At 39.2% G+C, this 26,989-nt stretch overlaps 1 protein-coding gene across 1 annotated transcript in view; it reads right to left on the bottom strand.

Moving 5' to 3' along the window:
• The window catches only part of LOC110913921 (wall-associated receptor kinase-like 2), a 29,104-nt gene extending 5,880 nt beyond the window's left edge, over positions 1-23,224 (bottom strand). The window contains exons 1-3 of the mRNA XM_035984378.1: positions 22,378-23,224; positions 5,146-5,286; positions 4,257-4,861 (exon numbers count right to left, since the gene is read on the bottom strand). Coding sequence (XP_035840271.1) covers positions 4,257-4,861; positions 5,146-5,286; positions 22,378-23,194 — 1,563 coding nt within the window. The 5' untranslated portion in view covers positions 23,195-23,224. The remainder of the gene's footprint in view (positions 1-4,256; positions 4,862-5,145; positions 5,287-22,377) is intronic.
• Between the last annotated feature and the right edge of the window lie 3,765 nt (positions 23,225-26,989).

Below are 26,989 nucleotides of genomic sequence, written 5' to 3'. Positions count from 1 at the left end.
CTTTTCCTTTGCTGATGCGTCAGTGACAAGTGCCAGAATGGCAGTATGTCCCTTTCGTAAACATTTATGCGCCTTTAAGAAAGAGATGATGCCAACCACAGCACCACTTTTGTCGCCTTGTACTTCGAGAGGTTCTTGACTGGAGCGAGGAATACGAATAACTTTTTCTTTGCATAAGATCTCCGCGTGATGTTGGGATAACCAATCCATACCGATGACGACGTCGAAACTACCCAAAACTATGGGTATGAGATCAATCGAGAAAGTCTGACCCGCTAGAACAATACTACAACCCTTGACTACCTGTGCGGCTTCTACACTTTTACCATTGGCTAGTTCTACGACGTGTTTGGTGTCTAGGGGTGTTGTTGTACGTTTTAATAATTTACTCATTTTCAATGACATATAGCTTGTATCAGCACCCGAATCAAATAAGACAGTAACATAAATATCGTCGAGAAGAAACTTACCCATAACCACATTGGGATCATTCACTGCGTCACCCCGACCTAGCACAAAAGCACGACCCCGAGCTTCGTTGCCATTGTTGTTGTTGTTTCCCCCGTTATTGTTGTTATTGTTCCCGTTGCCCTGATTGTTGTTGTTCTGGTTCCTGTTTAGCTGAGGGCAGTGTCTCTTGATGTGACCTTCAGCACCACAATTATAGCACCCCTTGTTGCCCTGTTGCTGATTCTGCTGTGCCGATGGCTGCTGCTGATCCTGATTCGCAGGACGAGGGCTTCTACAGTCTTTGGCCTCGTGACCCATCTTGAGGCATCTTTGACAACGGCCCTTGCTACACTGGCCGTTGTGGTGCCTGTTGCAGTTGTTACACTTTGGAAGGTTTCCTCGGTATCCACCCTGCCTGTGGCTACCTGACGACTGCTGGTTAGGGCTTTGATAGTTGCCAGTCTTTCGCTGCTGATTCTGGGACTGAACCGAAATTGATGCTTTGCTTGAATCCCCCTCCCATTTCCTCTTGTTGTCACTGAGGGTAACGGGAGTAGCTGAAGGAGTGACTGTAGCAGTAGCGCTGACGCGCTTAGGCAGTTTATTCTGATCCACTGCCTGATCGGTGATGCGATGAGCGAGACGCTGGATTTCCTGGATGTTGTTGAGGTTAGCCGAGGTAACGTGGCTCTGTATTTCTGGTGCCAAACCTTTGAGATACAACTCAATACGCTTGTATGGAGGGTCCACCATAGTTGGACATAACACAACCAACTCATTTGATCTCTTGGTGTAAGCTTCGATTTCCGAACCAACCATTTTCAAGTTATACAACTCGTCCTCCAACTTGTGAATGTCTTCTCTAGTGCAGTATTCCCTCTTGATCAGTTCCTTGAAATCATTCCAGGGTGTGGCGTTAGCAGCTGCCAACCCTAAGATCTGCACTTGTGCGTTCCACCAAGTGAGCGCAATCCCCTCAAGTGTGCCAGTGGCGAACTTCACCCTGCGAGCCTCAGGGCATTCACACATTTCGAAAACCGACTCGAGCTTTTCAAACCAGTGGAGGAGTCCAACTGCTCCCTCCGTGCCACTGAACGAGCTAGGACGACAATCCATGAAATTCTTGAAGGTGCACCCAGGTTGTTGCTGAGCGGGTTGACCTGCTTGGGCGGCTGCAACTGCCGCAGCAACGAGAGCCTCTAGCTGGGCTTGAGTCATGTTAATTCGTGCGGCCATTGATCTTCACATCAAAGGCAACATAAGTGAGAAAGGCTCGCGAATAGTGCGATGACAGAAGAGTGTAAGCACATAAGTATTCTCATGCAATGACAAGTTGTGAGCAAGGTAATGTAAGCATACTACGAGCAAAGTTCTATGCAAATTCTAGCATGTAGGCAGTAAACATAAACCTTAGTACCTAGGAAGTTGAGTCTTGCACGTGGAGCGAAGCGTCGTTGTGGATCGTTGAGAGCACTGTTCTGGTTATAGTCTGGTTTTAATAAAAACGTTTTTTTTTCCATATTAAAACCAAGTTCTCTATAACCAATGGCTCTGATACCAATCTGTCACACCCCCAAAATCCACCTGCGGAGTATCACCGCTTGGGAGCGTGACTGACCAGGATCAAGCCACCAATCATATTGAACATGTAATTAATATTAAGTAAAATAAATGTAAACCATCCAGTCAATACGATAGGTGTTCAAAACATAACCATAGTTTCAAAGTGTAGCGGAAGCATAGTAAATAAACCAACAATAGTTAATAGTTTTAAATGTCATAATAGTTCAACGTAGAAACCACGATCCTTGCCCACAACGACCCGCTTCTCCAGTGCAAGCTCCAAGTACCTAACGATCTGCAAGGCATGTAACAGAATGATCAACAAACTAGTTGAGCGAGTTCACAGTAAGTAAATGCGTAACAGTAAGTAACGGGTGGCTCTACAGGGCCAATAGTAAGTTATACAGGTGGGGGCTTCCCATGTTATGTGACCACTAGACTATTCGTATTATCCCTGTTCTTCGTCCGAGAACAGTAGCGCGTATGGGGTGTGCGTAGGTTTTACGCACGTATCCTTCATAACCGAGGATAGAAGTAAGTAATGCGTACACGTAGGTTTTACGTGCGTGCCTGACATCCGAGGCAGTAATTGGCATGTGACCACGTAGGTGTTATCCCAACCTACGGAACCGTCCTGACATCCGAGGACCATGATAGGTGATAGTCTAGGAAAAGCATATATATACGTTCTTAGTCAATGATAACCTTTAACCCATTCCCACGACCCGGGAATCCCATGCCTTAGTAGGAGTGTGAACTCACCTTGGTTTGCTCGGTATGCTAGGTTATGCACTCACAAGTAATTAATCACGTCCTATTGTATGCATGTATAACAAATCAGTTCATGTTCGCAATGATACGCATGCAATCTAATGTCACATAGTGCTTGATAGCCAATATCATGCATCAATCATGTATCACATAACAGTCAGTTTGCATATCGGCACAACACGTATCCTTTCACATTTAATCATCAGCTAGTGTACACGAATACAAATGTTAACATTCATCACCAAGCATGGCATGCCAAATAAATCAAGCATACATTCCATCATTCAAAGTATGTTTATAACCCCCCATTATCTTTCGACCCAACTGTCATCTTTCGACATATTAGTTATCACAGTTATCTTTCGGACCAATTGTTATGCTTCGAACCAAATGTCATCTTTCGACCAAATGTCATCTTTCGACCACGCTGTTATCTTTCGGTCAACACTACTATGGTTCGGTCAACGCTATCCTTCGGTCAACACTACTATGGTTCGAAGGACAAGTATCTTTCGGTCACAACAACTATGTTTCGACTAACAAGTATCTTTCGATAATTATCAGTTACGTTTACTCAAAGTTTCCAAGTTTATCCGTGATTATCAATTAACACAAATTCAAGTATTCGGTTACCTCAGAATCGATCAAACAGGGAGTTTCATATTAAACCTCATGAACCCTAATTTAACCACATGAACAATAATAACACTTAATCATATTATGTTCCGGTTCCATGAACAATAAAATTCCGAATTGCATAATATCACAGCCGATCCACAAAACATTATCATTAAACATCATCACAACAGTTCCGATTAACATACACATCCGATTAACATCCATATCCGATTAACATACATATCCGATTAACATCCATATCCGATTAACATACATATCCGGTTAACATACAAACAACATATTGCAAGACAATTGATAAATCATGAAATCATATACACTCAAAGCATCATCTATTAACATAAACAACACCACACTAACCGGAAAAATCTGGATTACGGAACGAGATCTTCGAACAGAGAATGGGTCTGCTATGCCGTCACACACACACAATGGAACTAGGGTTTTTTTGAAATAACTGTCGACTTAACTTACATTCACGTATATAAAACGTATCACTGGAATGGGCCAAGCCCATTAGAAAGACTGGGCCGAAAGATGTCGAAGGATCCTATCTTTGTTCGAAGGATAGAGTCCTTGGTCGAAGGATATGTTTCGTGATCCTTCGAACCGAAAGTTGATCCTTCGAATCGAAGGTTATCTTTCGTGATCCTTCGATCTGTAAGTCATGTTTCGTGATCCTTCGAAGGATCTTTGTGTTTCACACTAACAAGTTCACACATTTGACAAGTTTCACAAATACAACCAAACAATCAAATCATAAATAACTTCATGGTAATCAATACATGATCGTGCAATAAATACGAAATAGAAATTTTGGAAATTTGAGTTGTCACATTAGTGGATTTGATGTCTCTATGGTAGATTGGAATTGATGTTGCTGAATGCAAATATGATAGTGCTCCCGCTACCTCGGTAGCAATTTGTAGTCGTATGTTTAAAGGAATGAAAATCTCAGTAGTCTCATGATGTATATGCTCATACAATGTCCCATTTGAGATAAACTCTGAAACCAATATCGGAACATCCGTCTCTAAGCAACACCCCAATAGTTTGACCACATTCCTATGATTGATTTGTGAAATAATAACCATCTCGTTGATGAATTGCTCTGGTTGACTTTGGTCAAATGACTTTGGCTTTTTGACTGCTACGACGCTTCCATCAGCCAACATGCCTTTGTATACGATACCTTGGCCTCCACAACCAATAATCCTATTCTCGTTAAAGTAGTTTGTCGCCTTCTCCAACTCTTCAGATGTAAACAACTTGGTTTTATCAACTAAATCGCCATTACATGCTTCCTGCTGTTGTAGGAGCAGGCCTCCATTACGTTCAAAAAATCTTTTTTTCCGTCTTTTGTCTTTGGCTCTTTGTATTATTTTGTAAAATGTAAATCCTAGGGCTGTAAGAATTAGGGCGAGAATACTTATGCCAACACCTAAATATTGGATAGCAAGAACATGTGAAGATTAATACATATTAAAAAAAAAGATATAACATGAAAGAACAACTCGCCTAAAAAATGAGTACATGAGAACCAACATTATATTTGCTAAACTTTAAAAAACTATTTAAAATTGCTCAGATTTAGCATTATTGTGTATATATTAACCCTTCGATATGGGAGTCATTCATATGGAACTAACATTCGACCAAACTAACGATTGTGTATGTATGATATGATACTGAACTAAAATTTTAAGTGAATAGATATCATATTACCTAGAAAAATTGCTAGGGATGATGATTTGCTTCGACTATGGCCAAATTGGTGATCACAAACGAAGTTCCGCACACCACTATATGATACTTTGTACACACAAGACCCCGACGTTTCCATACACTTTGTACATTCTTCGGTAACTAATTAAGAATACACAAATTTAATAAGTACATGGAGTAACTACCATGCAATAAAAAAACCACACCAAAATACATAGGTAAATTAGATGTTAATGTATCCAATAAAAAACCACATCAAAATATAAAGGGGTAAATTAGATTTTAATACTTCCAAGTATTACTCAGTTACCTATAATAACTCATAGTCTCAATTTGACCAATGACCCTCATAAATTTCATTTTTTTTGTCAAGGGAAATTTCATTGGATTTGCACTCAATTTCTCTCACATGGATGATTATGAGTGAAATGAAGAAGCATACATTCCCTGTGAGTAAAATCGAGTAGAAATCAAGTGTAATATAACATAATTATGTGATTGTGATCAAGGGTGATAGAAGTTAAGATTGTCACTAGTTAAATTGCCGAGTATGGGTTATTTTTGTTCAATAGTTCATATTGGAAGTTTAAGCTAAACTTATTATTATTATTTCTTATAGTACAAGGGCTAGTGTGTCGTTATTGTAAACTAGGTTTACAGGTCAAAGGTATCTTTGTAAACATGTAAGGATTCTAATTGTAATTAGGCACCAATTCTGGTATTTATGAAGTATCGTGTCGTTATGGAAGGCACCAATTCTGGGGTATATAAAACACACATGTTGATTGTATTTGTCTCGGTTGTCAAGAACAAGAGTATTGATCGATCAAGAATTCAAGTTTGTTGCTTCAACTTTAATTTCGTTCGGTGATTTCTATCAATTGGTATCAAAGCAGTTTACTTAATCAACTGAAGACATCATTAATCAATTGGAAACAAATATGAGAAATAGAAGAATGATTCTGGAATATCAATTGAATCAGAAAGAGTGGTCTTACACAAACCAACCAAGAAAGGATGAATCAAAGGATGTGAATTCTATCACCAACCAGAAGAAGGGTGTACTAGAACTAGAAGTCATATGTAGCGAGCAATGGGAACCAGGGTGCAATTTTTATTTCTTGTTCTAAACATTGCTAAAAAAGAACAAAATCTGGATAGCGAATCAATTTATTGCATACAATTCGATCAGGAATCATGAGTGAGGAACCCCAAATCGATTATAGCAGGACACAGGAAAGAGTAGGCATATTTTTTACTATGAAAAATTTAAAAGCAGTTGGAAAATTTAGAATAGTTGGTTTTGATTTGCTAGGTAACTAATTAACCGGTGTATTGTTGTCGGTTCATGGGACTATGAATTGCAAGCAAATCAACCCAGATGTTTCTAATGTCAAAGGTACACAAGTTTTTCAATCGCAAAGCTAGCTAATCAAAACCAACCATTTATACTTTGGTTTTAATTTGCCAAGCAACCAATAGACCCGTGTGTTGTTGTCAGAACGGTTGGTTTTGATTAGCTAGCTAGCTTTGCGGTTGAAAAACTTGTGTACCGTTGTCATTAGAAACAATTGGTTTGATTTGCTTGCAATTGATACTCACATGACGGTTCTCTGTTGAAATGGTTGGTTTTGATTCGCTTTATTCGGTTTTTGACCAAAAAAACATGTGTACCATTGTCATTAGATATAGTCGATTTTGATTTGCCTTGCAACCAATAAACCCATGTACTATTCTTGGTATAAACAATTGGTTTTGGTTCGCTCCGTGACAGAAAACTCGTGTACTGTTTTGTAAGTAACACTTGATCTTTATTCACTCTGCGACCCCGAAACCCGTGTACCATTTTCGAAAGTAATAGTTGGTTTTGATTCATCCTAAGTTCATAGGTGACTGAAATACCCATGCATTGTTCTTGAAAGAAGGTTGATTATTTTGATATGAAACTATTAATGTTATATCAAACTTATTATAGTTGAAGGTTGACATCGATTTGATTTAATTTGATAGTGTTCAAATAAAATTCGATCCGAAACTTGTGGAGTAGAATGGAAGTACAAAGTCTATCTGTTAAGACTGTGAGAAGGAATACACGATCAATGGCTAAGAAATCATCAAGGAATAATGAAATTGTAGTAGTAAAGAAAGGTGGAACGTCAATGACATTCCAATGCCCGATTCTCAATTCTACAAACTATACTATCCGGGTGGTGGAGATAAAAGCTCTTTTTAATGTTCACGGGGTCTGGGAAGCACGCGAACCAACATGGGAAGTGGATGCCAAGAAAAATATAATGGAATTCGTGTATCTATGTCAAGTTATGTTTATTAAATAAATGGATATTTTTGTGTTTGTTTATTTAACATTAACCCGACATGAATACGAACAATTAAACAAATGGATATTTTTGGTTCATGTTAATTCGTTAAGAAAATGAACAAGTTCATGTTCATTAACGTTCACTCATTAACATTCTAAACAAACAGTTCATGAACATAAACAAAAACAAATGGCCATACATAAACGAATGTAAACGAACATGTTAGGATCTGAGTTTACTTGATTGTGTTATTTTATAAGAGATGTAAGATGAAGAAGATAAACAAATGAACAATTGCATGACATCACTTTTTACAGCATTTACAGCTGCCGTAAATGAAAAAAAAACTAGTTTGAAAAGTTGATTTTTAGATATTTGGTAAAAAAATTTTGAAAAAACATTCCGTAAGGCCGAGTTCTCTAAGTTCTCACAACTTGTATAAGTTTTTACTTTACCCTAACCTTATATATATATATATAGTGGGAGTTGGCTACAAAGTCTATTTTTTCTACAAAGTGTAAAAAGTCATAAAACACACTCAACACCCACAAATAACAAAGTGAAGATTATTAAAACGTCATATTTGTGGGTTTTGTGTTGTGTATTAGATGATAAGGTTTTGATTATCAAATAACTAAAATTAGTGTGTTTTATGTTGATTATCTTGTTGTGTTTTATATTCATAGTTCTAAGATAGTGTGTTTCAAGTGTTTATGGATTGTTAGGGTTTGGATATTAGTGATCTTCATTCTGTTTTTATGGGATTTGAGTGTGTGTTACGGCTGAAAGTGTGATATCTTATTACTTTGTACACTTTATAGGAAAAATGGACTTTGTAACGGTACCCCACCATATATATATTACAAATCAAGGTGTGAAGGGATGGCATGACAAAATGCAAAGTCCTGATCTCAATTCCGAAAGATAGTCCGATTTAATGTACTTACTTTTCTATATGTAACCACAGTCATCTATGATTTGCGTAATCGGATGGAACATGTAATCGGATGGAACATGATTACTTGATTGATGCTTGCATTTGCTATATTGAAAAAGATTATCTATTAAAGTTGCGATTGAAGACGTTATAAATCTTTTTCAAAACATGAAAACACATAGGGAATAATCATAAAATGTATTTTTTTTTATATTTTAAATGACTTTGTGAAGGGGAAAAAGTGAAGGAACATATATGTGAACAAAGGAAGTGGCCAAGGTAGAAAATGGAAGTCATGGAGACATAAGATGGTAAATGATGTGTGTAAAATGCAACATATAAATTACATCAACTAAGGCATAAAACTAACCCTTTTTAAGTACTAATGTTGGAAAAAGAGTGTTTTTGTCTTCCTTTTGTATTTTCAGGATGAAATGAGCTCAAATTCACAAAAGAAGCAAAAAGACAGCTAATTCTAACATAAATACAAGAAAATGAATAAAAGTAGACTGCCCGAACCCTCAACGGCATCTCCCCAAGCAAAGAAGAGAAAATAGAAGCCTGAACACGCCCCGTGCTCAGCCAGCACGGGGCCGTGCCCAAGAAGCAGCAGAAAAGACAAACCTGTTGAAGCTTCTATTACCCACCACGGGGCCGTGTCCAGTGAGCACGGGGGCGTGGCGAAAGTACAGCAGGCGCATTAATTGTAATTGCGAATTACAATTAATGAAGAGAGAGAGTGTCAGACGGGCACGGGGGCGTGTCCAGCGGACACGGGGCCGTGCCCAGCCTTCTGTTCAGCCTATAAATAGGAGTGCTTGGTTTCATTCCAACTCATCCCTTGGCACACCACCTCTCTCACACTTCATCCACCACCCACCACCATCACAACACCATCATCCACCACCATCATCCATTGTCCATCATAGAGTGTGTGAGTCGTCTCGGGATCCAAGATTGATAGTAAGAATTCTTGACAATCAAGGCCATGTTTGCCTAAGTCTCTTACATCACTTGGTGAAGGCAAGTGTTTAGTATAATACTTTTTATTTTTAATCTTTTGCACTTTTTATTTGGTTTTGTATTAATGACTTTAATAACTAGTTGCTTATGTTGAAGGTGATCTTTCCTTATCATTTGTCCGTGGTGTCTTGGCATTATTTTACTGTCTATATAAAATAAAAGATTTTCACCATTTATATCTCCACGGTCTATATGGAGGTATGTTGGCTACCTGGTCGGGGGTTAAGGGAACGGTTTGGTAAGGGTCTTGCCCTTGTTCAGCGTTTAGAGGTCCTGCAAGGGACCTGGGTCAAATTTAGTAGGATCTTCTTCAATGCCCATAGGTATTGGATGGCGGGGATCCAAACTCTTTGACCCCCTCATAAGTTAACTACTATTAATACTATAACCCGGCTATTTAGGACTGTATCCCTGCTGACTCAGACTACTTAGCCGAGGGTAACGTCACCGCCAAAAGCGGGGCCTACCATAATTTGCATTAATAACTTAATTCATTATCTTCCAATAATCCAACCCTTTAGCATTGTATCCTTGCTGACTCAAACTACTGGGTTGAGGGTAACGTCGCCTTCAAAAGAGGGGCCTACTACAATAACTAAGATAATCTCTTAAACAAGTGCAAAAGTGCGAAAATAATCAAAGGTTATACTAATACACGAGTCGGATCCAAGTGATTCATCTTGTCTATCTGTTTTTATTTTATTTTTATTTTTCAGCATTTAGTTAGTTTTTATATTCTTAGTTTAAAAACATTTTTCTAACTTTTTGATTTGATTAGACGTTGAGGATAAACCGGTACTAAAAGCTCTTGTGTCCTTGGACGACCTCGGTATCTTACCAACACTATACTACGTCCACGATGGGTGCACTTGCCCATATGTGTGTTTAGTGTTAGTGAATATCGTGTTTTATAAATTTAAAACTTGGCTAAAGGTGTAAAAAGGGCTTAATTATATATCTAAATTGTATTACACTATACACGCATCAAGTTTTTAGCGCCGTTGTCGGGGACACAAGGATTTTAAGAAAGCTTAAAATCGACGGCCTAATCAGTTTTTCAAAACCTTTTTAAAATGCGCGCATTTTTTTTCTGCATTTTTGTTTAGTTTGCATTTACAGTAGCCTGAACACGGGGCCGTGCTCGCTGAACACGCCCCCGTGCTGCATATTTTTAGTTAGATAACCAGATACAGAGTCTGAACACGGGGCCGTGCTCACTCAACACGCCCCCGTGCTCAACGTGACCAGTAACTTTAATTAAAACGCCCAGATACAGACCCTGAACACGGGGCCTTGTTCACCAGACACGGGGCCGTGTCCAGCTTCTGTTTCCGTCTTATTTTTGTTTTCTGGTCCCGAGACTCAGTTGTAACCTGTTGAGTGATTCTTATGGATCAATACTCAAGAGGTTACAACTACACCTATGATGAGGATGATTATAGGGGTAATTATTGCACTAATTGTCGTAACGCACGCTCGGTTCAATATAATAACTCATATCAACCATCCAATTCATACAACTATCATGAGGAGCCCAGGTACGAGCCATCAACTTCATACACACCCTATGAAGACCAAAGGTATGAACCTCCTCCCTCATACTCATATTTTGATGAACCAAGGTATGAGCCTTCATACTCATACTTTGAAGACTCAAGATATGAGCCACCACCTTCATACTCTTATTATGAGGAACCATGGCGTGAACAACCCACCTCATATGAGTACTATGAAGAACAAAGTTTCAACCCTTACCCATCATATACTTACAATGAAGAACAATGGTGTGAACCATCTACTTCATATGAGTACTATGAGGAGCCAAGGATCGAACAACCGGATTCAAGCTTTGAGGATCCAAATTCTTTTTCTCTCACCGAAGTGACCAATAGGATATTAGAACACATTAAAGCTATCGAACGTTACATGAAAGAATCTCGCGCAAGGGAAGAGGAATCCCGCGCAAGAGAAGAATTAAATTGTAATAATAACGTAGAGATAGTTGAAAATGTAAAAATGGAAGAACAAGAAAGTGAAAAACCGACACATGAGTTAAACAACGAAAAAGGTGAGTCCGATAACGTTAAATTACAAGAAGAATCTAATTTTGAAGAAATTAATCTCTTGTCACCTACTTTCGAAAATCATTGTTTAGTAACCCCTCATGCCAAGTTTTTAAAAGAGTTAAACACTAGTGCTAAAATCAAAGAAATAGTGAGTGTTAAGTTAACTAATGATCAAACTTCACTAATAAAAGAAGATCCTTTTGAAATTAACATTACACCGGTTCCATGTTTCTTTCAAAATTCATTTATTAGTAATATCACCATTGACAAAGATCTTTGTGTTAACATAATGCCTAACTACATTTTTGAAAAATTAAGTATTAGTGATTTTACTCCACTTCAAATACCCATTTTTCTATCCGATCGAAAAGTGATAAAATCAATCGGTGTAGTTGAAGATGTTTTGGTTCAAACAAATCAAATGGTAATCCCAACCGACTTTGTCATCCTTGATGACGCCCCTCTAGTCTTGGGAAAACCTTTTGTACAAACTCATAAGGCTTTGAAAAACCGGAAATTCAACAATCTACCTCTTCAGTTAGGGGCATTCAAAAGGAGCATAGATCTTGAGCGTTCAATGAAATATCCTTTTGGCAATAATGACCCCCTAATTGAAGATGAAGCAGAACCACCCGATACAACTCAAGAAGATAACCACTTTGTTGAAGAAGAGATCGCCATAGAACAAACCTTTAAGGTTCTTGATCTAGATGAGCCACAAAATAAGGTGTCTTCTAAAGACCCACTAATTGAGCTCAAAGAACTTCCTAAAGGTTTGGAATATGCTTTTCTAGACAAAGATGGTGGTTTACCTGTAATTATTTCTTCTAAATTAAGTAACATAGAAAAAGAGAAATTAGTTAATCTACTTAAAAAACACAAAAATGCGATCGCTTGGAAGCTTGTAGATATTAAAGGAATAAGTCCTTCCATGTGCACGCACAAAATTTTAATGAATGATGACTACAAAACAGTAATTCAACCACAACGAAGAGTGAATCCTAATGTTCAAGAAGTGGTTAAGAATGAAGTCATCAAGCTACTTGACGCCGGACTAATCTACCCTATCTCCGATAGTCCGTGGGTAAGTCCCGTCCAAGTAGTACCAAAGAAAGGAGGTATGACGGTAATAACTAATGAGAAAAATGAATTAATACCAACAAGAAACGTCACAGGATAGAGAGTTTGTATAGATTATAGGCGATTAAATGAAGCAACAAGGAAAGACCACTTTCCATTGCCTTTCATTGATCAAATGTTAGAACGACTATCCGGTCATAAATTTTATTGTTTCTTAGATGGTTTTTCAGGTTACTTTCAAATACCGATAGCACCAGAAGACCAAGAGAAAACAACCTTCACATGCCCCTACGGAACTTTCGCATATCGACGCATGCCATTCGGTCTATGTAATGCACCTGCAACATTCCAACGTTGTATGGTAGCCATTTTCCATGATATGATAGAAAAGACAATGGAAGTCTTCATGGATGACTTTTCCATCTTTGGAGACTCATATGACCAATGCCTGGATAATCTTGAACGAATGCTATCCCGATGTGAGGAAACTAACCTCGCCCTTAACTGGGAAAAATGCCATTTCATGGTAACAGAGGGAATAGTACTTGGTCACAAAATCTCAAGCGAAGGAATGGAAGTTGATCGAGCAAAAATAGAAACTATTTCTCGATTACCTCCACCATCCTCCGTAAGAGCAATCAGAAGTTTCTTAGGGCATGCCGGATTTTATAGAAGGTTTATCAAGGACTTTTCAAAAATTTCAAGGCCTCTAACAAAATTACTTGAAAAAGATGCACCTTTCATCTTTGACAAGGAATGCAATCAAGCATTTCTAACCCTCAAAGAAATGCTAGTCAATGCACCTATCATGATAGCGCCCGATTGGAAATTTCCTTTCGAAATCATGTGTGATGCAAGTGACTTTGCCGTTGGAGCAGTCTTGGGACAAAGAAAAGAAAAGCATTTCCACCCAATTTATTATGCTAGTAAAACGCTTAATGATGCACAAGAAAATTATACAGCTACAGAAAAAGAATTACTAGCAGTGGTGTTTGCTTTTGATAAATTCCGTTCTTACCTTGTTCTTTCTAAAACTGTAGTCTATACAGACCATGCAGCCATCAGGAACCTCTTCAAAAAACAAGATGCAAAATCCCGTTTGATCAGATGGATTCTACTCCTCCAAGAATTCGACATCGAAATCAAGGACAAAAGAGGAGCAGAAAACACTGCTGCAGATCATCTCTCACGCCTAGAAGACCCAGCTTTGGAAGCGACCAGGGACGAACAAATCAACAAAAAATTTCCCACCGAGTCCTTGGAGATGATGGAGAGTAGACAAGAGCCATGGTATGCCGACTATGCTAATTATCTAGCTAGCGGTGTAGTCACAAAAGGATGGCCGCATCATCAAAGAAAGAAATTCTTTGCTGATGTAAAGCATTACTTTTGGGAAGACCCTTATCTTTTCAAAATGTGTGCCGACCAGCTCATCCGAAGGTGTGTCCATGGTAATGAAGCACGAAGAATTCTCCGTCACTGTCATGAAGGTCCATACGGAGGACATCATGGTGCCGCGAGTACCGCACGAAAGGTATTTGATTCAGGGTTTTATTGGCCAACCATTTACAAGGATGCACAAAACCTTGTAAAGACATGTGATGCTTGCCAAAGATCAGGTAATATTTCTTCCAAAAACGAAATGCCCCAAAATGGCATTCTCGTTTGTGAAATCTTTGATGTGTGGGGACTCGATTTCATGGGACCTTTCTCACCGTCAAAAGGAAACAAATATATACTTGTGGCAGTCGATTATTTGTCTAAATGGGCGGAGGCCAAAGCTCTTCCAACAAATGATGGAAGAGTAGTGGTAAAATTTCTGAAAAAATTATTTTCTCGTTTCGGGACACCAAAAGCTTTGATAAGTGATAGAGGTACCCATTTTTGCAATCATCAACTCGAAAAAATATTAACAAGGTATGGGGTCTATCAGCGGGTCTCAACAGCGTATCACCCTCAAACAAATGGGCAAGCCGAAGTGACTAATCGAGGTTTAAAACGAATACTTGAAAAAACCGTAGGACTAAATAGAAAGGAATGGGCCGACAAATTAGACGATGCTTTATGGGCCTTTCGAACTACTTATAAAACCACTATAGGCACGACCCCATATAAGCTCGTCTATGGAAAGAGTTGTCACTTGCCAGTAGAAATAGCTCACAAAGCCTACTGGGCAATAAAAAATGTAAACTTAGACTTAGAAACTGCCGGTAAAAATCGATTTTGTCAAATGAATGAATTAGACGAACTAAGGAATTATGCATATTCTAACTCCGAAATTTATAAGGAAAGAATGAAAAATTTACATGATAAATATATTAAGTCTGATGAATTTCGGGTAGGAGATCAAGTTCTTCACGACTTCGATTATTTCCTGGTAAACTAAAATCTAGGTGGTCAAGACCTTTTTCCGTCACCCATGTTTTTCCTCACGGTGCAGTAGAAATTAAAGCTCGAAATGGGATACCATTTAAAGTCAATGGCCAACGGCTAAAACTCTACCGAGGATCCATTGAGGATGAGGAAGAGGAGATCTCGCTTCAAACGGTTAACGAATAAACTCAACATCATACCCGACATGTTACGAACAGGCAAGTGTACGTCAAAAACAACCGGTAAGTCTTCTAACCATTTTCGGAAAAAGGGGCATGCACACGAGCACAAAAAAAAATTTAAACTTTGCTCGGCACGAGACCGTGTCCGCTGGACACGGGGCCGTGTCGAGGCAACTGTCGGGATAAAACCCTCTTTTCACAACAGTTACCTCATTCCACACGCCCCGTTTTGCCGAAAACGCTCTGGTTCCAGGCGATTTTCCGCAGATTTCCGACGTCACTACCACGTTTAACAACATCAAGGTATGATTCTATCATCTTTAGTAGTTAGATTAGTTACTTGCATGTAGTTAAAACATCAAAAATTGGGGAAAAATCTAGGGTTCTTCGTGTTCATCCGGATCGAACTTCAAATTTTTGATGCAATCTGTTAGTAGTAGTTTAGATTAGTGTAGTAGAAAGTAAATAAACAGTTTTTGTTGATAGATTCGTTCAATTTCCTACTAAAACCCCAAACCCTTGTTTTTGAACCGAAAAAGACGAAATTGGAAGGGTAAACGGTTTGTTTTGGGAAAAACGACACTTAGAGTTTCATTTTCGGGGGAAACCGCAACTATTGGGCTAAAAATTTTCAGGTTTTCAGAACCGGGACGAAAAATGAAGTATTTGGGTTACAGACGCCTGGACACGGGGCTGTGTCCGCTGAACACGGGGCCGTGTCCAGCCCACTGTTTGCAGTTTCTTTAAAAATCTCTTTGTTTCGTACTAACTTTTGGTGTATTCTTTCAGATGTCAAAGTTCACAAGGTTCAATGCAAGCGAACTCGATGATAGGGCGCGATATGAAATACTCCAAACAAGACCCGAGGAGTACCCTAGGCGGGCATGTACGGACTTGTTAACCATGGTGAACCAACTAGACCGATTCAACAACATCGTGACAGGGCCACTAGCAGTTGCATTGAACACTCGGCTTCGGTCGGTGCATCAATGCACAATGGAGTTTTACAGTACTTTCGCTTTCAATTCAAGGTGTGAGCCATTTGACAACGAAGGGGTCACATTTCCGTGTGGCGGGACAATGTACTCAATCTCCATGGCACAGTTTGGATCTATAATAGGACTATACGGTGAAGAGGAATCGGGAAATGAGGAAAACACTGGGGGATTACGAGACTTGGATGAGACCGAACGTCAAGCCACGTGGGCTCAAATCGGTGAAGGAATCTACAACCCTAGCAGCACTAAGAGTACCAAACTGAGGGACCCGCTTTATCGCTACATCCACAGGCTCCTCTCCTACTCGCTGAACCAGCGTCACGACAGTAGTGACGTTGTGGGGTTGAAAGATTTGGTTGTCCTTCACTGCATCCACAACCGAAAGCCTCTCGATGTTCCATATCTCCTGTTGCGAAACATGCATCTCAATCGCCTTGCTCGAGCTCCAACACCTATCTTCTTTGGGGGATGGGTGTACCGTCTTTTTAAGCATTTCACGAGAATTCCAAGGTCCTTTGAAAGAAGTCCATGGTCGGGACGAGTTGACTACCACATTTGCCGAGCCATGAACTTGCTTTATGAGGCGGAAGACGGGACGGTGAGCTTCCAAAGGACACAAGGCTATGCATGGAACCCACAGGAAGCCCTAGTTCTTCACGCACCACCTCCCCACTACCAGTACCAACCCCATGGTGATCCGGGTCAATCCTCCTCACAAGGAGGCGGTTTTCCTAACTTTCAAAGCTTACATGATCTTTTGCAGGAAAACCTCATGTGTACCAGGAACACCTACAACCTCGCCAACAACACCTACCACCGGGTTGGAGCTATTGAACGCAACATCAACGATATACAAGACGATATCGGTAGCATCCGGGAGTACATGGCGGGGCATGGGGATGGAGGTGATGATAGCGATGAAGACATGGACGTTTGAAGGGATAAGGAGCGGGTTGATGGAGAGCCCACAGGTTTAAGTACCCTTTTCTATCGAACAATTTATGGCCTGCGTGCCACTTGTTGAACAATTTACTTTCTTTGACTACTTTTTATTTCCGTTTTATTTTTCTACTTTATGCTTGGAGACAATTAACTGTGGTAATGTAGGATGTTTTATGTTTGCTTGGTGTGGTATTGAGTAATGAAACAGGTACAATGCAAGGGTTAGAGTGCTAAACCTTAGCACTTACATGCCCAAAATGGAGAAACCGGGTCAGGCTCACAGACTTTCCACACGGGGAAGTGTCCAGCCGACACGCCCCCGTGTTCATCTCCCAGACCTGCTGTTTGGTTACTGACCTGCAATTATTTGCCAGACACGGGGCCGTGTCTAACCAACACGCCCCCGTGTTCACCTTCTGTAAGTTTTCGATACTGGCAGTTCACCACGGGGTCGTGTCCAGCGGACACGGGGCCGTGTGCAGACTGCCAGTAACACAAATCTTTGCTTTTTAACAACACATTACACATCCAATCAACCTAAAAATTTATTTTTGGGACACATTGAGGACAATGTGTAATTTAAGTGTGGGGGGAAGCTAATACTTTGAAATTTTGCAAGTCCTAACAACAAGCCTTACACAAAACTCTATTGGAACCGCTAAACACCCCAAATTTTTTACAAAAATTTTTCATTTTTTTTACTTGTCTAAAGTTTAAGTTAGGAAATCCCAAGATTAATAAGGTTATATTTTTATAAAATTTACAACCGAGAGCGTCGTGATAACAAGAACCAACATAAGAAAATTATGAAACGGCATAACAAGTCTAGTTAAAATTTGATTATATATACTTGATCACATTAAAAACCCATTCCCACAAAAGTGAGTTTTGAGCCTTTATTGAGCATACAAATTTACATCTTTAGACTAAATGCTCATTTTTCGTTTCTTGTGTGAATAGCCGCTTGGTTCTTACAACTCTAGAACTTGCCACGACGATTCATTCCCGGTCCTTACCAACTTAAACCCAAGTAAGTAAATGATGGAGGCATTAGGACTAACCATTTTTTCTTTTTACACCATTATTTTTCATTTTTTTACCACCTACCCAAAATCCCCCTAGTTAACCCCTTTGAGCCTAAACCTTTCGTTTCTTCACCCTAAACCCTTTTTACCCACCAAAAACCCTTTTTATTTTTCACCCTTTATTTTAGTAACAAGCTCGGTTTTTCGCAAGCTCGTTCTCTTATGTGACCAAAAAAAAAAAACAAAATATATATATATATATATATGATGAAGTTAAAAACAAACAAAGCTATGCAAACAAAAGCTTGTTTGGAGAAATACTTCAAAATAAAAAGTCACTAAAAACAAAATGTGTTACGAAAACCGACGCTTTTTACGCTTTTCGCCCTTTTACTAACCACTAACCCAACCACCCACCTTTAGCCCAAGCCTAACCCTTCACCCAAAAAGTCCTCTTGATATTTACAAAGGTATAAAGTTAAAAAGGAGGAGGATTGATTGCTTGGCAAGCCTATGGAAGGCGTAAGTTCCATGCCGCTCTCGAGTGATTCACTAAAAAAATACACCTTCGGCCGAGTGTTGAGTGATTTCTCCCGTGAGGTATGTGAACTTGTATATAAATGAAATTTTAAAAAGGCATGTTATGCCCAAATAAGTAATTTATCCTATGAAACGTTCTAAATAAATCATAACGAATAGGATTGTAAATAAATAAAAATAAAACCCAAAAAGATCTTGGATTCCCAACACTCTATGACAAGCCAAAAACCTTCTCTTCTACCTATTCCATTTGGGAGTGTAAGCCACATTTAAAGAGTTTTGCTTGAGGACAAGCAAAAGTTCAAGTGTGGGGGTATTTGATGTGTGTAAAATGCAACATATAAATTACATCAATTAAGGCATAAAACTAACCCTTTTTAAGTACTAATGTTGGAAAAAGAGTGTTTTTGTCTTCCTTTTGTATTTTCAGGATGAAATGAGCTCAAATTCACAAAAGAAGCAAAAAGACAGCTAATTCTAACATAAATACAAGAAAAGGAATAAAAGTAGACTGCCCGAACCCTCAACGGCATCTCCCCAAGCAAAGAAGAGAAAACAGAAGCCTGAACACGCCCCGTGCTCAGCCAGCACGGGGCCGTGCCCAAGAAGCAGCAGAAAAGACAAACCGGTAGAAGCTTCTATTACCCACCACGGGGCCGTGTCCAGTGAGCACGGGGGCGTGGCGAAAGTACAGCAGGCGCATTAATTGTAATTGCGAATTACAATTAATGAAGAGAGAGAGTGTCAGACGGGCACGGGGGCGTGTCCAGCGGACACGGGGCCGTGCCCAGCCTTCTGTTCAGCCTATAAATAGGAGTGCTTGGTTTCATTCCAACTCATCCCTTGGCACACCACCTCTCTCACACTTCATCCACCACCCACCACCATCACAAGACCATCATCCACCACCATCATCCATTGTCCATCATAGAGTGTGTGAGTCGTCTCGGGATCCAAGATTGATAGTAAGAGTTCTTGACAATCAAGGCCATGTTTGCCTAAGTCTCTTACATCACTTGGTGAAGGCAAGTGTTTAGTATAATACTTTTTATTTTTAATCTTTTGCACTTTTTATTTGGTTTTGTATTAATGACTTTAAGAGTTAAATGCATGGTTGGTCCCTGTGGTTTGCAAAAATTGCATACTTGGTCCTAGTGGTTTACTAATTACACGCGTAGTCCCAAAACTTGTCAAAAATGAACTCGGTTGGTCCCCAGCCTTAACATCAGTTAAATTTCTCAGTTAACTATGTGTGAAATGACTATATTACCCTTGAGTTCATTGTACAAGTTGAAACCTCTGCATCATCTTGATCACCATCATCATCTTCATCACCAACCCAACCAGGTCTCTGCTCTCTCTCCCTCTAAAAATATGGTCACCAGATTATTTCTCCGACGACCTCTCGGCCGTCCGGTTTCTCCGGCGAATCAACCAATCCACCACGACCACATCCTCCTCCCTCTTCTTCCTTGAACCCTAACCTATCAACACCGGCACCTTATTCCACATTCCCTGAACTCTAACCCCATTACGAATCTGATCTGTAACCTCAAACCCGTCGGACCTGCAACCTCAAACCCCAATACGTATCAGAGCTGCAAACTCAAACCCCTTCCTTTCCATTGCCAGCCAATCATAAAACCTGCAACCTCAAACCCGTCGGATCGGAGACCTACAACTCCGAATCAGATCTTGTTTAAATCCACTTCAAAGGTTGCGCGTTGCGAGAGCTAAGGGGTCGCCGGAAATTATGTTTCTCCCTTAACAGTCTATTTCTCTCTCTACTTTATCACACATAGTCAGTGTGTGTAACTTGACCAACAAACAACAACAAATGAATATGAACAGAAGATATTTTGCTTTTGAATATTGAGATTTGTTTACTTTTGATTGAAATTTGATATAAAAATCACTAACTTGCAATGATCAAAATTTGATATAAATGATGTGAATATGTGGTTAATTAAGTGACTCTTTGATGATGGTAGTGATGTAGAGTAGAAATGTGTGGATGAAGATGAAATGGGGGTGAAATAGGAGGTGAATTTGAGGAGTTGAGGTAGAATTATTTGCCGGAGGATTGGTTGATTCGCCGGAGAAATCGGACGGCTGACAGGTCGCCGGAGAAATAATCTGGTGACCAGATTTTTAGAGGGAGAGAGAGCAGAGACCTGGGTGGGTTGGTGATGAAGATGATGCAGAGGTTTCAACTTGTACAATGAACTCAATGGTAATATAGTCATTTCACACATAGTTAACTGAGAAATTTAACTAATGTTAGGGCTGGGGACCAACTGAGTTCATTTTTGACAAGTTTTGGGACCACGCGTGTAATTAGTAAACCACTAGGACCAAGTCTGTAATTTTTGCAAACCACAAGGACCAACCAAGCATTTAACTCTGACTTTAATAGCTAGTTGCTTATGTTGAAGGTGATCTTTCCTTATCGTTTGTCCGTGGTGTCTTGGCTTTATTTTACTGTCTATATAAAATAAAAGATTTTCACCATTCATATCTCCACGGTCTATATGGAGGTATGTTGGCTACCTGGTCGGGGGTTAAGGGAACGGTTTGGTAAGGATCTTGCCCTTGTTCAGCGTTTAGAGGTCCTGCAAGGGACCTGGGTCAAATTTAGTAGGATCTCCTTCAATGCCCATAGGTATTGGATGGCGGGGATCCAAACTCTTTGACCCCCTCATAAGTTAACTACTATTAATACTATAACTCGGCTATTTAGGACTGTATCCCTGCTGACTCAGATTACTTAGCCGAGGGTAACGTCACCGCCAAAAGCGGGGCCTACCATAATTTGCATTAATAACTTAATTCATTATCTTCCAATAATCCAACCGTTTAGGATTGTATCCTTGCTGACTTAAACTACTGGGTTGAGGGTAACGTCGCCTTCAAAAGAGGGGCCTACTACAATAACTAAGATAATCTCTTAAACAAGTGCAAAAGTGCGAAAATAATCAAAGGTTATACTAATACACGAGTCGGATCCAAGTGATTCATCTTGTCTATCTGTTTTTATTTTATTTTTATTTTTCAGCATTTAGTTAGTTTTTATATTCTTAGTTTAAAAACATTTTTCTAACTTTTTGATTTGATTAGACGTTGAGGATAAACCGGTACTAAAAGCTCTTGTGTCTTTGGACGACCTCGGTATCTTACCAACACTATACTACGTCCACGATGGGTGCACTTGCCCATATGTGTGTTTAGTGTTAGTGAATATCGTGTTTTATAAATTTAAAACTTGGCTAAAAGTGTAAAAAGGGCTTAATTATATATCTAAATTATATTACACTATACACACATCAGTAAATGTTTCCAACAAAGTAAGACTCACTTATGATGCAACAAGTGTAACAAACTCCGAAACTTCAAACTTGAATGTCCGAAATGGTAGAAGAACGAAGATGTTAATGTAAAGCAATAAACCAACGTTGTTTAAATCGAAGTGTTTGAAGATAAAGTTCATGACCTCGCTTAAACTAAGTTTAGTTTAAAAGGAATAATGGAAGTTTAAACTAAACTTATATTACTTATTATAGTACAAGTGTTAGCGTGTCATATTGTCATTACTGTAAATTAGGTTTATGGGTCAAAAGTTTTGAAATGTTGTGATTTTGGAAGGCACCAATTCTAGGATGTATAAAACACATTTGTCGATTGCAGTTCTGGTTTCAGCAATATATATTTAGATTATTAAAATCCAATTTTTAACAAGAAGAAGTACCTTTGCATCCACCAGATAGATAAGGGTTTCCTTCTTCTATTTCAGACCGGCAGCTACACTTCCCAGTGTGGACAGAAGTATTCTCACTCATATGTAGCTCATGTGTGCTGAAACTATAATTACAACTCGCTTTGCTATAATCATTGTTGGTTAGCGTCCACCGAAGTACCGTTGGAATCGAAGAAACATCCCCGTCATAAGATTGGCGCGAAAACAAGTCATGAACATATGAATTATCAGCCACCAAGAAGGCGGAGAGACACGATTTATTGCTTGACACATTGACACTGAAAGCCTCCAGATAATAAGGAACTTTGGCTCGACAACAATGGATCCCATAGCAATTGTCTATCCTAGAACTCATAGAAGGCTGAGAACACAACGTAGAACACCAAGTAATATCATTTCCATGGCTTGATATGGCAGCAGTGCCACATCCCTGAATGGTGAATTTATTGTGCATCATCGAAAACAGGAACGGGCTATCACCAAGATTTACAATTTGAGTGCTATTCCAAACTGAGGCTTGACATTTAGAGCTCAATGAGACGTTGACAAGAACCATCTGTTCACTCAAGTCTATACCCAACAATGGAAGGTGTTTTAGAGATGATAAATATGGTTTAGAGGAGACGCAATCTACAGCGTACCATCGGTTGAGAAAACAGTTTGGACCGATTCCAAAAGGGTATGGAATGGTTAAATTCCCACACGTCTCATTGCATCCAGGCTTGGCAAAACCGGGAACTACGTCTGTAGCTGCGGTTATAGATGAAATGAAGAAGATTAAAACATATAGATTATGAGGCAACATCATGTTTTTTTTTTATTTGAACATGAATCAGAAATCTTGCTTTCTTTTGCTTGTTGGGGATTTAATGTGGTCATCATGGGTACAAATTTAACTAGCTGGTCCTCAACGTCCAATACGGTGCAAGACTACATTAGTTGGTTTCTAAGCGTTGACTGCTACTACTCGTCAGTGAGGTTCACTCATAAAATCAAACAAATTGTTAGAACACCCGTAGTGGGCATCTACTCCGGCGTGATCCCCTCCAAACACGCCCAAATATGCCGCCGCCCCACCCCGCCGACGTGATCCGGAAAAAAAACCCCGCCGGCGTGTTTTAAATCACGCTTCGAACAAGTTCTTTTGGCCAATCAAATTTTATCTTCCTTTTTTTTATTTAATCTTCCAATAGTTTTTTTTTGGTTTTTTTTTATTTAATTCTTTACACCCTTTTATCAAAATGTCCACATCGCCAATACACCCATTTTAGAAAAACGTCCAATAATGCCTCTTGCTGACTGTACTGACATATGACGGAAAACGCCCAAGAATGAAGGCATTATTCACGCTTATCACTACGCATGGTCTTACTTGAGACCCGTGGTGGGCGGTGGCGCATGTGCATGTAATAATTAATGGGAGACATCTCCTTTTTGAATTAAAGACTTTCAGCATTTTCCAACGTAGTCTAAACGTTTGTTTTAATCCCTGACGTATAGATAGGATTAACTATTTATTTCCAGCTAATATTATAGGAAAACTAGTTGATGCCTTGTCCTCGTTCGCGTTGTGGGGCGGTAGCCGAATAATTCTCAATCAATTAAAAAAACACTACTATAATTTTGGATCAGGGCAATAAACTGTAATTTTTCAGAACTAATGATCGAGTGTTACGCGGCTCCTTGACACTGAAAAAATTTAAATCGAGTCAACCAATTAAAAAAATGTTTTCTACTTTTGCTAAAAAAACTAAAACAATTGGGAAAACGTAATTTTTAACTGAGGGCGAAATCATAAAATTTTATTTCAGAGATAAAATCGTAAATAAAATGGACCAATGGGAGAGTGCCAGAAATCTGCCGGCATGACTATAATTTCACATTGGGGGCAAAATTGTAGTTTCACCAGGAAAACAACCAAAAACGATGGAGAAAATGTAAATATAAGTTGAGGGCAAAATCGTAACTTGGCTGTGAGAAAAAAAACTATTGGCAAAACTATAAATTTATACGGGGCAAAATCATAATTTTGAACCGAGGGCAAAATTGGAATTTTTAGCTGGGAGCAAAAGCATTAATTTATTTTTAAGTGGGGGTAAAAACATAACTTTGAACTGATGGCAAAATCGTAATTATAATGGAAAAAAACTAATGGCAAAACTGTAAATTGAAACGGGGCAAAGTCGTAATTTTTAAGCGGGGGCAAAATTGAAATTTTTAGCTGGGAATAAAAGCGTAAAGTTATTTTTAAGTGGGAGCAAAAATATAATTTTGAACTGATGACAAAATCGTAAATTTAAAGGGGGATAAAATCGTAAATTTGTTGGACTAATAGAGGAGTGTCAGGCAGCTGCCTGACACTATTCTTTTGCCGCCCATTTAGCCCAATAAAGGGCCAGAACTATTGCCGTGTTGGCGCCAACACTTGTGATTGGAGTAGTTGAAAATTGGATTTAAATAATCCAAGTTTTTGCAAATTTGTTCGATAATAATTTTAACTTAGTTATTGGACGATAATAATTCGAACTGGTTCATTTTTTGCCGATAATAGTCTGCGTTAAATATAGCTTAACGGAATTAAGTTTTTTTTCCGAATTACAAACTGATTTTAGGGCTTTTAATTAAAACGAGGATACGAGTTGATTGATGTATATTTTACCTCGAAACATTGCCCCAAACGACTAAAACGGTGCTTCAATTCGGGTGTTTATACTTCCAATTAACAAAAATTAAGCCGTTTGAAGAATCGTTTCGAGGTAGGTTTTACATAAAGCGACTCATATCCTCGCTCTGATCAAAATCCATAAAACATCAGTTTGTAATTCTGAAAAAAGCTTAACTCCGTTAATCTATTTTTAACGGCGGACTATTATTGGCCAAAAGTGGACCAATTCAGATTATTATCGGCCAATAACTGAGTTGGGATTATTATCGGCCAAATTAAGAAACCTAGGATTATTTAAATCCAATTTGACAATATTGCATATATATATATATATATAGGGTCAGGATCTATAGAAAACGATAGAAAGTGTGAGAACAGTGAGAACGCTTATGGTCGTCCGATTAAAATAATCCATGGACTAGATTGCGCGGTAGCGTTTTCATAAATAACATCAATTTTATTATGTGGGACGCGCTTCATTAAGGTTAAAAGGGTCTTTTACCGCTTATATTCAAAACGCCATCAAATGATAAAACGCCATTCTAAAAAAATAAAACGCCATTAAAAACAAAACGCCAAAAATTAGTGATAAAACGCGTTGTGTGACAACCCGAAAACTAGAACTTTTCGTTGTGTCGTGATGTACCTTGTTTGTACATTATGTGACTAGTGACTGACTAAACTTAATGATAACGTGAATCTTTATGTGATATGTGCTTTGTTATGTGTGCATTGGTATGTATATATGTATGTGTTATATGTGAGCCGAGAACCCAACCCGAGAACAAGGAACCCGACTCGAGACCATGAGGTCTCGAGTGATTTGTGACCATGACTCGCAACCGGGCGGTTGCGAGTAGGCCTTTGGGCCGTAACCGGTTTGGGCCGAAACCCCAAGCCCAACCCGAAACATCCCTTGGTATATATACCCCATCTTTCCCCACTTTCCCTCATTTCATACACAACACACAAACACACTTCTACTATTTTTCTCTCAACTAGAAACCCTCAACAACACACCCCAATCCCTTTCAATTTTCGGTTCAAGCAAGGATCCCGGACAAGGACTCGGTCAAGACCACTAACTCGGACACTCCATCTTCTCGGTTCTTTTCCTTGTTTACGGCTTCTTCTTCTCAAACCGGTTAGTGTTCTATTTCGTGTGTAGAAATTATGTGCGATAAATGAACTAGAAAATGTTTGGTTAGAAACAAGATGCATGATTCTTAGGTTGGTTTGTAAAGCTTGACAATATGTGGTAACATGTTTAAAAATGGTTAGAAAATGGTAGTCTAAGAGTATTCATGGCTAACCAATCTATGCTTCATTGTCCTTGCAAAATGATGTTGTTAAATATGAGATTTCGGCTACAAACATGTGTGTTTCTTGTTCTTGCATGATGATCTTGCTAGAAATATGTGAGTTTTGGTTCAAAAATGTGTGAATATGTTGGCATGAAAACCCTAGAAAACTTTGAATATAGGATGAACTTGTTGAATATGGTTTGAAGGTTTTAAAATGGCAAAGTTTGATCTATTTTCATTGCTGGTCAGTTTAGGAAAAGTGTTAGTGGAACCTTATTGGTAGTTTCCTAATCTGGGTCTGATTTCATATGTACAATCTGGACTGTCATACCTGCATCATCACGTGTACATGAAAGTGACAGCATTCCGACTCGCAACTGCGTCGTTGCGACTCGCAACCAAGGCATTCCGACTCGAGACCACGCAGTTGCGACTCGCAACCAAAGCGTGACAACTCGAAACCACGAGATTACGACTCGAGACTACGACCGTTGCGACTCGCAACCACAGCGTGATGACTCGAGACCACGCGGTTGCGACTCGCAACCATAACGTGACAAGCCGAAACCACCTGGTTGCGACTCGAGACCAGCTGGTTGCGACTGGGCCGTCCACTTTGGTTATTGGGCCATTA

This window comes from Helianthus annuus, chromosome 15 (assembly GCF_002127325.2).
Source record: "Helianthus annuus cultivar XRQ/B chromosome 15, HanXRQr2.0-SUNRISE, whole genome shotgun sequence".
Taxonomy (NCBI): Eukaryota; Viridiplantae; Streptophyta; class Magnoliopsida; order Asterales; family Asteraceae; genus Helianthus; species Helianthus annuus.
This window is presented reverse-complemented; position numbering and strand designations above follow the sequence as displayed.